The 13,529-nt window shown below is 41.8% G+C and overlaps 1 protein-coding gene across 25 annotated transcripts in view; it reads left to right on the plus strand.

Moving 5' to 3' along the window:
* Positions 1-13,529, plus strand: part of LOC18442125 (uncharacterized) — a 90,872-nt gene that overhangs the window by 74,918 nt on the left and 2,425 nt on the right. For 16 of the 25 annotated variants that reach the window (XR_016055255.1, XR_016055253.1, XR_016055268.1 and 13 more), the window contains 3 exons: positions 10,038-10,161; positions 10,284-10,303; positions 10,654-10,810. Coding sequence is in view for 12 of the 25 variants with exons in the window: in XM_088866307.1 (XP_088722433.1) it covers positions 10,038-10,161; positions 10,284-10,303; positions 10,654-10,810 (301 nt within the window). In the remaining 13 variants the exon portion in view is untranslated. The remainder of the gene's footprint in view (positions 1-10,037; positions 10,162-10,283; positions 10,304-10,653; positions 10,811-13,529) is intronic. The other 9 variants (XR_016055279.1, XR_016055258.1, XR_016055260.1 and 6 more) reach the window with 1 other exon arrangement.

Below are 13,529 nucleotides of genomic sequence, written 5' to 3' on the forward strand. Positions count from 1 at the left end.
ACCTGCTTTAAAAAGCGAGATGAACAAGAAAGTGATGGCTCCCCTTCATTCTGCATCACCCTCTTCCAAACACCCTCACCTCACTCCTCTATATCCTCTCACTCGTCTGGCTTCCTCATTTTTCTCTCTCTCTGCTAAATCTCGTGCTGGTCCATCATTTCCCCCTCTTTATGAAATTACTCCCATCTTCAACGGCCCTAGAAGGATTTGTTTCCCTCTCCTTATGTAACCCCGGGCTTCCGCCATCTCCCTCCCCTCTTGTGACCCTCGGGCTCACGCCACCCCCTTACTTTCCTCACTCCTCGTTGACTTCCCTCTCCATCTCACTACCCCACTCAGCTTCATATTTCCATCATGGTGGGAGGACCTCATGCTGCTTTCCTTGAAAATGCTCTGCATCTATCGTTTGTTGGGCACTCCCACCCCCAAAGAAATGATGTCAAGGGGATTCAACGGTGGGCAATAGAAAGTTGGGATGTCTCGGAGCTTTTGTGTCAGAAAATATCCTCGGCGGACCTCCTCTTCTCTTTCCCCTTAGAGGAATCCTTTCGCAGAGCTCTCAAGCAGAAAAGCCCTCTCTTCCATGAGGTGGCTCTCTCGCTAGATGGAGCAAAGAAATGGGTGCTGCAGAACCCCAAAAGGTCTGGCTATCCATCTCTCCCACATTCCCCTCCATGCAAGGAGGATAGACACCTTTGGAAAAATAGGAGAGGCCTGTGGAAATTTTATTATAGGGTGTTGGAATGCAACCACCTCGCTCCCCATTACCTATCTGCCTTCTAATCGAGTCCCAAATCACTTCCCTTATTTCAAATTTCCTTTGGCTAAAGGCGGATGGCGTAGTTTTTGGGTTCAGTTTTCTTTGTCTGAGACATCCCCACCATTGGCCCACCATTGGCCCAGATCACGTAGATTATGTGATGGGTTAAAAGGCAATGGAGCACAGTAGTAGTTTCGTACGACACTCTGGTTGGACTACAGTCAACAGCAAACGCCCACCTAGAGCATATCGGAACCATCGGCTCACACATCGAAAGAATCCAGAGACTCTTCGAGCACGTCTTCCCACATTTCCCAACAACCTCTCACCCTCGGCTCCTCAAATCCCATCCCCTGCAGAGGTCATCATAGCGGGCTGCTTTATGCAGCCACGTGTCGACCTCCAACCAAACCCTATCCCTGCAGTTGCCAGCAACCCCGTTAGCTTTATGTAGCCATGCGTTGACCTCCCCGTAGTCCACATGCATTTGTGCACTACGTAGTCAGCACACCTCTCCACTGCATCCAGCTGGATCCCAGCGTTGATAGGACAGATGGCTTCCCCCTCCCCCAATCTTGAATCGACAGGTGGCTTTTCTCCCCCAGCCAAAAGTTGTGTTAATCATGTGTCTCACCTTGAGTTCCCACATCTGCCTCCATCGGCCCTCTCGCCCCTGCCAAACCTTGTGGCCACGTCCCCCTCAACCAATCCTCTGCCTTCTCTATTGGCAATCGTATGCCTTCATGCCCCAAGAAAGGTTGCTTCTCTCTTCCTCTGACCCCTTCCCAATCTCTTCTTGTGATCGAAGACCAACAATCTGGTACCACAGCAATGACGGAGGCTAATCACTTCTGCAACTCTACTCGGTGTGTTGGCTCTCCCTCCTCCTCCCCTCTCTCTTCAGTACCCTCATCCTTGGCATCTCCTACACTCATCGCTAGAACCCCAGCCTCTGAAACCCGTCCACCCTCTTTCCTGATTACCCCCAAGTTATTTTCCTTTTCCCACCCTCGTCTCCCCAGCCCGTCTCTCTCCCCATCCCCATCCCTCCTCTTCAGACCATTCATTCTCCCATCCTGTATTGAACCCCCCAAATACCCCTTCGCAATCCCCACATGGTCATTCTCTATCTGTCTTGCCCTTGCCTCCGTCTACATCCCTTTCCCCTCTGGCCCCTAACCTTCGGTCACCCCACCCACACATTTGCTGCTCACAACTGGTTTTTGTACCCCTTCCCTCCCCGGTCTCTTTCGCCTTGATATTAACCACCACCCAACAAGGATCCAGGATCCCCCGAACCTGCTTTGAATTTCTTGCATGCATCCCCCTTTTGCTGATGGATTCTCTAGAGCCTTTTCCGCCTCTTCTCGGCTGCTCGTCGCAGCAGGCCTCCTTCAAAACCCTTTTCGTCTTCCCCGACCCTCCAACCCTTGATCCTATCCCCCTTAAGTCTCTCCCCCACTCCAATCACCATATTACCTTGCTCTGAATTGATGGCTTCCCCATCTAAACAGACTGCCCTTACTACTGTTCCTGTTGGATCTTCTCTGCCTCTTGGTTCGATCCCAACCTTACTTTGGCCAACACTTCTCTTCCTATGGCTTTCATCGACTCCTCTCGGGGGTCTTAATACATCTCCAAGAATACATCAGTGCCATTGGTGGACACCACTTTTGTATATAACCTGGACTGTGCTTAAGGAGATTCTCTTGAGGTTTTAAAAGTAATGGGTTTCAAATTCAATGGCCTTAGGAGATTCTAGAGCGAAATCTTCTTTTAAAGCCAAGATCAAAGGAAAATGCAAAGTATCCAATCTTATGGCCTTCAGGGTTAATTACGACAAGCCTCCCTCTCTCAAGCCTTTCCCTAACCAGAGCCCCTCGGCCAACTCCATTTCAAGACACCTCACTAGGCCCAATGACCCTTCCAACCTTTCCTTATTTGATGATCCCCATGTGGAATGTTTGTGGCCTGGGCCCAACTTAGAAAAGCAGAGCTATCAGAGACCTTTGCGCCAAATATTCCCTTTCCCTTCTTGCTTTGATTGAGACCAAACTCCCAGCTTCCATCCTCCCTCATATTTACCAAATCTGGGGACATAAGCCCTGCAGTTGGGTCGCCCTTAAAGCTGTAGGGGCATCGGGAGGAATATGGGTTTTCTGGGACCCACAGTTCACTCCATTTCAATCTCTTTGATCAGCTAATTTTCATTTATGGTATTTTTCTCCAGGCTGTCAGATGGACTACAATGGAAATGCGCAACGGTATATGGTCCCAACCCTGACTACCCTAGGCCATCGTTTCGGGCGGAGTTACAATATGTGGCTTCCTCAATCCCGTCCACCTGGTGCCTAGGGGGGGATTTCAATGTAACCCAATGGTCCCACGACCGTAACTCCAACCATGCACTCTTCCCAGCAATGGTCCATTTGTCGGACTTTGTCTTCCAAAACCATCTACTTGACATACCTCTTGAAGGTGCCCAATTCACCTAGTCAAATCACTCTCCCTCCCTTTCCAAACTCGATCGCTACCTCATATCCCTTGACTGGGACCAAAACTTCCCAAGTTCCCACTCCTTGGTTCTGCCTAAAACAAGTTTGGACCACTGCCCTATCTTCCTTGACACCCAGGCTATTGTTGGGGGCCCAATGCCTTTTTTATTCGAAATAAGGTGGCTCCACGAATCAAATTTCGCAAACCTTGTCCATTCCTGCTGGGACTCTTATCAATTTGTGGTAAAGTGATGGGCTTGTTTCCAATTTCAAAAGAAGCTATAGCTACTCAAATCTTCGCTGAAAATCTGGAAATCGCAACACTTGGTAACTTCAAACCCCAGAAGGATGCTCTTCTTCATTCTATTCAGCAGTGGGACCAACAGGAGGAGGTGGGGCATCTCTCTCTCGCCGAAAGGGATCTGTGTTCCAAGGACAAATATGAGTACCATCTTATTCTCCTCAAGGAGGAAGTTGTTTTGTCTCAGATAGCCACAGTCAAATGCTTAAAGTTGGGCGATTTGAACACGGGCTACTTTCATAAGATAGCAAATTGCAGAAGGAGAGAAAATGCCATCTCTCACTTGAAAGTAGACAACCTGATTTTCGATCAACCCCAACTGATAGAACAGGACTACATGACCTTCTTCTCCAAGCTCTGTACTGCCCCCATTGGCCCAAGACCTTTCATGCATGACCTTGCTTTTCGTTCTCTACCTCATGAGGAAGCTTTGTGGCTGAAACATGTGTTCTTTGAGGACGAAATCCTTGCAGTCTTAAACGATCTTAGCCTTGACCGAGCCCCAGGCCCTGATGGGTAACCTATGGCCTTCTTCAAATCATTTTGGGACTCCATTCGAACTGATGTCTTGGACTTTTGCTCTGAATTCTACTCTAAAGGGGTGATAAACAAAGCCATGAATGCTACATTCTTGATCCTTGTCCCAAAAATTGAAGGGGCATAGGAGATCAAGGGCTTCAGGCCTGTCAGCTTAGTAAATAGCTCCTACAAACTGCTCTCTAAAGTGCTTGCCTCGAGACTCAGGGCTGTGCTCAGCCGGGTCATCTCCTCCACCTATGAGGCCTTTGTAAGAGGCTGGCAAATTCTGGATGGTGCTTTAATAGTCCATGAGTGTATTCACTCTCGATCCATATCAAAGTCTCTAGGTCTTATCGTTAAACTTGACTAGAAAAAAGCCTACGACCATGTAGAATGGTCGGTCCTCTACGATACTCTTAGGTGGATGGCCTTCGGACCTAATTGGAGAAGTTGGATCAAGGGCTGTATCCCCAACCCTGTATTCTCGGTGCTTATAAATGGGACCCCAAAAGGCTACTTCTCAGCCGCTAAAAATCTTTGCCAAGGCGACCCTCTATCGCTCTTTTTGTTTGCCATCTTGGCCGAGGTCTTCAGCAACTCCATCTCTAGGATTCTTGAAAGGATTCAAATCCAGCAATCTTGGCCCAATAATCTCACACCTTCCTTATGCAAATGACACCCTTGTCTTTTGCGACCCTTCGGATCACTAGGTCAACAACTTAATACTCTTCCTCAATTGTTTTGAGATGGTAACAGATTTCAAGGTGAACCTCACCAAGTCTAGGATGATGGGGATCCACACTCTGCCATCCCTAGTAGCCTATAGATGGGGATGCTCAGTGGAGGAACTGCCCTTGACTTATCTGGGCCTTCCACTTTGCCTCGGAAACCTGCAGTTCTCACAATGGAGCCACATCATTGATAAGTTTGACCATAGATTCGCTGGTTGGAAGGGTAGGTTTCTATCCAAGGCAGGTAGGCTCATGCTTATCATGGCCGCACTTGCCAATACCCCAGTGTTTCAGATGTCCCTATTTCACATCCCTGCAGCAGTGGCTACACAATTGGAAAGATTGATGCGGAAATGTTTTTGGGCTAGAGAACATGGTCACAAATATCAGCTGATGTTATGGCCCAAACTGTGCCTCTCTATAACTCAGGGGGTTTTGTGGATTCGGAACCTCAGAACTCACAGCACTGCCCTCTTGAGAAAGTGGTGGTGGAGGTTTGCCACTCAACCGAATCACCTGTGGAGGTACTGCCATGGAAACCATCTATGGACCCCATAGTGCCGATCGACTGGGCCCACCTCTAGTTTTAAGCGATCTGTGCTTCGATGCTGAGACTCCTTCCTTCAACATATCCACTTTAGCTCGACGGGGGGACTAAGGAAAATTTCTAGCTTGACAACTGGATAGGCAACAACCCTCTCAGGGAACAGTTTCCTAATCTCTTCCTTCTGGCTACTGATGCCTGCTCCACAGTGGTAGAAAATTTCCCTTCCATAAGGGCGACAAGATCTTGGTCACCAATATTCAGAAGACCTCTAATTGACCACGAACTTGAGGAGTTCATTGAGCTGCCTGGTTTGCTTCATTCTGTTTTCCTCCCTAACTCTGGAGAAGATAGTCATATGGGCTCATGCTGCTTTGGGCACCTTCATGGTGTTCTCTTTCTTTTGCATCTTCACCTGGAACCTCAATCCCGTCTTCTATCTTCCCCCTTGCATCCAAATCATGGCTCCATATCCTTCTACCGAGAATTCAAGTCTTTTACTGGATCGCCATTCACGAAAGGGTGCTAACCATTGATCAAATCCAGAGAAGAGGTATGTCTTGCCCTAATAGATGTGCCAGGTGTATGGAAGATGAGGAGTCCAATGCTCACTTGATTTTACACTGTTAGTTCGCCTGTGCCTTGTGGACTGCCCTTCTTAAACTCTTCGAGTATTCCTAGGTCACTCGCAGATCCATCCCCCAACTCTTTTTGGCCTTTCTCTACCCCTTGGCCAAAGGCAGGGATACTGCTCTGGAAGGCCTCAATCTCAGTTACGCTTTGGGTCATTCGGCTCGATAGAAATAATAGAATTTTCAAGGGAGAAAGATCCACAGTTGCATCTTTGCTCGACAAAATTAAGAACCTTGTAAACTTTTGGGCCACAAATCATAATCTTTTCAAGGGTTTCTCTGTCATTGACTTTCAAGTCAGTTGGCGAAATCTCTTGCAAGTTTCATCACCTTCCATCTCTGGGGCCTCTTTATGGAGCCCCCCTAAACAAGGTGCTATTAAGCTCAATTTTGATGGTTGCTCCCTTAGCAACCCAGGTCCTTCAGGTATTGGTGGTCTCTTCAGCTGTTATGATGGCAGTTTCTTGATGTCCTCCTCCAAAACATTCTCTTGGGCCTCCAATCTCTCTCCCTGGCCATGGCATTCAGTCTACATATTCGAAGAAATTTCACACCTCTGTAGTGGTATCAGGATGTCCTGGACCACCCACATCTTTATTGAAGCTAATACGGTGGCAGGTTTTTTGGCTGAGGAGGGTGCCCTTTCAAATCCTACTTTGGCGTCTTAATAGTTGGTGCCCCTTCTAATATATTCGTTCTCTCCTTTGTCTATCTCTCCTATCTTTAATTGTTTAGCACCTCTTTAACCCTCGGGGTTTTGTATAGAGCACCCTTTGTGGGTTGCCTATTTGTAACATTATATTTTAATTATAATACATGTAGTGAACATTATATTAAAAAAAAACAAGCGAGATGAACGTTTAATAACTTATAAAAGTAGAGAATATAAATGCCAAATAGACTTCTTTCTAGTTAAGAAGATAGATTGACCATCTTGTAAAAATCCTAAGATTATACCAGGAGAGAGTTTGTCCATGCAAATAGGCACATGGTTATGGATATTTGCATAAAGAGATGGAAGAGGAGTGAAATTAATAGGTGCCCAAGAATCTGGTGGTAGAAATTAAAAGGGAGGAAATAGACTTGTTTAGGAATAAATTGATAAAAGAAAGAAAATAAAATACTGAGGACAAAGTTAATGTTATGTGAGATGAGATAGCTGATCGTATTAATAAAGTGGCAAAAGAAGTTTTAGGAGATTCTAGAGGGAAAAGACATTCAGATAAGGAAATTTAGTAGTAGAGTGATGAAATTCAAAAGGCGATGAGCGAAAACCGATCATTTTACAAAGCCTGGCACTCGATTATAAACAAACAAAACTTAGAAGAGTATAAAATTCCAAGAAGAACGCTAAGAAGATTATAAGGTGAAATTTAAGGCTAATCATGATCTATATAATAAATTGGGGATAAGAGAAGGTTGAAAAAGATGTCTTCAAACTAGCAAAAATGAAAGAGGAAGTATAGGGATCTAGATCATGTTAAATACATAAAGCATGAGGATTAGAGGGTCTTGCTAAAAGATGACGAGATCAACGAAAGGTGGAGAAATTATTTTCAAAAATTGCGAAATTACGACCACTATAGGAGCACATCTTTAGGAGCTTTTGACATAAATGAGGTCGGAGGTCACAGATACATTCGTAGGATTAGGATATCTGAAAGTGATAGAAGCTTTGATCAAATTGAAGATAGGAAAGGCTTTAGGACCAAATGATATTCCAATACAAATTTGGAAGTGCCTGGGAGAGATTAGCATATCCTGGTTCACCAAGATATTCAACAAGATTTTGAGAACAAAGAAAATGCCAAATGAATGGAGAAAAAGTATTATGGTACCTGTTTACAAGAACAAATGAGACGAATAGAATTGTACAAACTATCAAGGGATCAAACTTATGAGCCACACTATGAAGTTGTGGGAAAGAGTGATTGAGCAATGACTACGATATGAAAAGAGTGTATTAGAAAATCAATTCAATTTTATACTAAGGAGGCCGGCAATTGTGGCTATTTTCCTACTTTTGCAATTGATTGAGAAGCTTACGGAGAAGGGAAAAGACTTCCACATGGCCTTTACTGATTTAGAGAAAGTATATGATAGGGTACTTAAATAGTTAATTTGGTGGTTGTTGGAAAAGAAAAGAGTGTCTAGAGGATCTATTGATATAGTGAGAGATATGTATGAGGGAGCGCTAACTAGTGTGCAGACAACTAGTGGAGAGACAAGTGAGTTTTGAGTGACAGTAAACCAACATCAGGGGTTAGCTTTGAACTCATATCTCTTTGTTTTGGTTATAGATAAGTTAACTAGGTATCTATAGGATGAGATATTATGGTGTATGTTGTTTACAGATGGCATGGTTTTGATTGATGAGAGTAGAGATGGGTTAACACAAAGTTAGAATATGGAGGAATGCTTTAGAATCAAAAGATAGAATTAGCCAAACTAAGACAATATATAGAGTAATTTTAATAACAATAGAAGTAAAAGTTAGGAATTAGTTAAGATCGATGGCCAAGAAGTAATTAAAAGAGATTATTTTCGATATCCTGGGTTAATAATTTATGAGAATGGGGAGACTGAACAAGACATCACGTATAGAATTAGAGTTGTGTGAACAAAGTTGAGATGTGCTTCCAGAGTCACATGCAATTGTCGCATACCAATGGAACATAAGGTGAAGTTCTATAGGATGGTTGTAAGGCCAGCTATGCTTTACGGGACGGAATGTTGGGCGGTCAAAATATAAGTGTAGCTAAGATGAGGATGTTGATATGGATGAGTAACAAGACAAGAAAGGACAGAATTCGGAATGAATACATCCGAGGGAACTTAGGGGCGGCTCTAATAGGCAATAAGATGAGCGAGCAGACTTAGGTGGTCTGGCCATGTGCAATGTTGACCTAGAACAACACCAGTTAGGAGAGGCTATTTGGTTCAAGTGGAAGACTTTAAAAGGACAAGGGAAATGCCCAAAAGTGCATGGATGAAAGTAGTGAGAAGAGATATGGTGACCTATGATCTGATTAAAGGTATGACTCTTGATAGAGCAGAATGGTGGAACACAATTGGTGTAGACGACCCCAAATAATTAGGATAAGGCTCAAATGATGATGGTGATGATGATGATTGTTCTCATAGCCATCCTAATTTCGTTATCCTAGCTAGACATTCGTAGAAGAAACTTTCAGCTCCCAGTTCTGGTAGTCTTGGGACATCTAAAGTTATTGTCCAATTTTAAGATATATATATCCATCAATCAAATGTGTGGTGAGATGTATGAGCCTTTTGTACTTTCTATCATGTCTTTGTATCTTCTCTTGTTAGAATGTAGTTGGTTTTCTGTCTGTCTTGGGTGCACATTGGATTTAAAACAATAGTGGTTATTTGAATGAAAATTATTCTTAAGTCAAACTTTATGAAAATGAAGAAACTGCACAGTTTACCAAGCTAGATCTTGACTAAACAGAGCAGAGCTTCAAACAAAGTATGAGTTTCTTAGTAAGATGAAAATCTCAGTACTATGGAACCATACATGTGTCTCACCTGATAAGGACAACATGTTCAGCGTTATATTGTTAATGTGTATATGTGAATTTCCCACCATTGATCATTAGTTAGAGAATGTGGCACGTGATACCCATTAACATTTTAACAGTGAGAGTCACGTTTCTAAAAAAAAAATTATGATGGGCGCATGAGTGATTGAATCCTGTGAGACCATATGTGGTTGCAAATGAAAATACTCGTCATGCATCAACATAGTGTTTTTCCTCAGCCAGAATAATTCTAATTCAAAAAATAGCAAATAATTTCTACATTCATGAAGGGTGACCAATAGTGTTATGGCCTTTCTGCTGTCAGAAATTTATTTTTTTCCCCAAGTTTGAAATGTTCTTGTTATGATAATGTGGTTTGTAATATGAAGTTGAATGTGCTAGTTTAGTTTCCTGATAATTTGATCACTTTGGTTGGCTTGAAAATTGAGATAGTCTTCTTCATTGGATAGTTTGACAAGGTTATTGTTGTTGGTTTCCTGGTTTCTTTTCTAGGGTTCTTTGGAGAAGTGTTTCGTGGTATATGGAATGGGACAGATGTTGCAATTAAGATCTTTTTGGAGCAGGACTTGACTGCTGAGAACATGGAAGATTTCTGCAATGAAATATCACTCCTTAGGTATATATTAGTGATAAATTAATTATGAATCACTTTGGAGAGCTTCTTCATCCTTTCTTTTTAAATTTTTTGTGTTGGGGATCCTTACACAATCTGACTTTCGTATTTGTGCCCCTTGCCAGTCGCCTACGGCATCCAAATGGTATTGCTCTACATCTTCATCTTCATGATTTGAAAGTTACCATCGTGGGTTCCCTTTTTAACTTGTGACTTGTAGGTGCTAGCAAAAATGATGGCTCCTAATTAGTGTTTCTACAAAGAGGAATGTTTTTATTTGTTGTTTTTCTGGGATACAAATAGAACCATGTGTTTGCAATCACATCTAAGAATAAAAGCTGATATTTGCATTTGACCATCAAGTCCAATCTTTTTGCGAAATCTTGTTGCTGCTGGAACTTAATGTGCAGATGATGCGTGATGCTATTTGCATTTCCTAGGGAAAACAAGTTTCTCCTCATTGCATTCTGAACTATTAAATTTGACTTTTTGCAGTTATATTATTCCTTGGTGCATGCACAAAGCCTCCTCACTTGTCAATGGTTACTGAATATATGGAAATGGGTTCACTATATTACCTAATCCATATGAGTGGCCAGAGTAAAAAGATTAGTTGGCGCAGAAGATTAAAGATGCTTCGTGACATATGCAGGTCTGTCCACATGCACCAATGTATCTTCTAGTTCGTTCCTTTGTTCATTGTCATAAGCAATATGTGATCTCGTGATGTCATCCTCATGGGTAAATTGGTTTCTGTGAGATTTAATGATGGTTATGGCAGCTATGGAAGGGTGTACAATTTTTTTTGCAAAAAATGTTTGGTTACTGTGTTCAAACTTAAGAAGCCGCCTGGTTTTCCTTATTCGATGCCACTTGTGCGCCTAGTTGCCAATCTGTATTTGATTATTAGGCAATTCCATTCAAAATGCTCTTCATGACATTTCTCTGGCTCCCACTCCTCCAATGGTGAATTTATCTTTAAAGGTTCTAAGCTCAAATTGTCTCACTTATCTAATATAGCATTACTGTAAATTGATGCTTGCATCGTCCATTTTATCATCATTACTGAAGTTTATGCTCATCCATTGAGTCAATTGTTATAGGTTTTCCTCTTTTATTTTTGGGAAAAAGACATAAACTCTCCTCTCTAAAACTATAATCCCAAATAACCTCCTTGTCCTATAAATATCCCATAAAATCCCTATAAAGTTAAATAAAAAAGGACGCTTAATCCCCTCCTTATCTTTTTCATTGTCCAAATTACAGAATTTACCCTTCTTTTTATCTTAATCACCCTGTTATCTATATCCTAAAAAAGCTCTCATTCTCGTTCTCTTTCATCCTCACTAGTGGACCTCTTCCTCCCTCTCTCTCTCTAGCAGCCTTCCCTAAGTACTTATCTCTTTCTCATCCCTTGAACCTCACAAGTAAGTTAAAAGAGGCATCACAAAGTCGAATTTATATTAAAATTATTAGAAAAAAGAAAAGAACGGTAAATTTTGTAATTTGGACAATGAAAAATGTGAGGGGGTTAAACGACCTTTTTATTTAACTTGGGCGATTCCATGGGCTTTTTATGGGAGCAGGGGGTTGTTTGATTTTAGAGAGGGGGGCAGAGTCGCGATACTTTATGGACAAATATTGAGAGCAACTAGTTGTGGAATCAAAATATATATTAATTTTCCAATGACAAGTTCCAGAGATGTGATATTATGTGCATTCTATAAGAATTAACTGTTGGGTGATATCAATGAATTTGACAAGCACTGCAGATGTTTCTTTTTAAGGTTTGATTAATTATTCAATTTGAGTCATGTTCCCAACTGTAATTTCCAACTTGCAAATGGTACATTTGTCAATTTGTGTTATTGGGCAGTTTTGTCATTAGTTAATCTTTTAATTATGCAGTTGCATAAGGGATATAATGGGTCATTTGTATGGAAGGAATGAGATCGTTCACCATCACTTGATCTATGCCTCACTGTTGAAAAAAACCAGTCTGCCAATGGTGCCTAGCCCCATGCCGCCTAGGGGGCCTGGGCACTCTGCGGAAAATGCCCTCAGGCAATGGGTATTTTGGTCCATTTCTCCCTCTGAAGGGAAATAAAAGAATGTGGGAGGTGGGATATTCTACACCCCTCAAAGTTGGTTCAAGACTGGTTCTTCCCCCACCAGAAAAAAAAAAAAGAAAAAAAAAAAAAAAAAGAATCAAAACATTGGATTTATGAATTATTTTTTTTGATATTACAAATTTTTGAGAGATTTTAGAAATTATTATAAACCTTACTTTTTTTTTTTTGAAGTAGAAAACTAATTTCTTCTTGAATTCATTTTGTATCGATTTACTTTCATGACTTTCACAATATTGTGGTTTAGAAATTGGAACTTTGGATTTTGGAATGCATATGGAGATCTGAGTCTATGAATTTTGGACTTGAGGTTGTGGACTTGTATTTCGTTCCAGCTATTCAGTATTTGAGTTGTCTTAGGCATGTTTCTTTTGGGCAGAACTTTTGCATAATGGAAGACCCAAGTTCCACCAATCCCAGTCCCATGTTCGTTTCACTCCTGTGGAAACTGATAGATGGGAGCATGGCATTCCATGGGGGTTTAAAAATAGCATCAAAATAGGAAGCCGTCCATGGAAGGGATGGCTTCCATATTTCGTGGAAGAGGACGCTTTGGCAGCCCCCTCTTTCACAGTCAAACACCCCCTTTATTACTTTATGGATATGTAAATATAAACATTATATCTTTTGGATTTTTACTCTTAGTTAATTTAATCTTACATTACAAGTGGATACTGGTTTATTATAATTTTGATATGTGACTCAATGATTTCAATGCATTTACGGCATTAAGGTGCATATATTTGCCTGTTTATGTATTAAAATAAGAATAAACACTTCAATATACATAAATGAAGCTAATATATGCATTCGTAGTGCACATGTATGCATATATTGTTGTCAGGGCTCCTTGTTGCCCATAAAACCACTCGAACAAACCTCCCCCACCCAAAGAAAAAAACCCAAAAACAAAGCAAAACAAAAAAACTCCAACCGCCTGGGTTTTGCCAGGAGTTATTTTTTGACCTTGCTATGCGTTTTGTCATTCCAAGTTACCATGATATCAACCCCTCTTACCTGGATTCCCTGCATGGGCACTTTACAGTTCTCAAACACCTGTTGTTATCCTTTGAGACGAAATCTTTGTGATAGTTTTGCTTGCTTACTAAGTATTCACTACAGGATCAAGACTTTTTTTTTTGTATAAGGATGGTTGAACTTTGAAAATCTATATGGATTGATATTTTGATGGCAACCAAGGCAAAAATAATTTTTCAGTAGGACATTGTGCCTTGTTTCGGT

This window comes from Amborella trichopoda, chromosome 1 (assembly GCF_054954075.1).
Source record: "Amborella trichopoda isolate Santa Cruz 75 chromosome 1, AtrichopodaSantaCruz75HAP2 v2.0, whole genome shotgun sequence".
Lineage (NCBI taxonomy): Eukaryota > Viridiplantae > Streptophyta > Magnoliopsida > Amborellales > Amborellaceae > Amborella > Amborella trichopoda.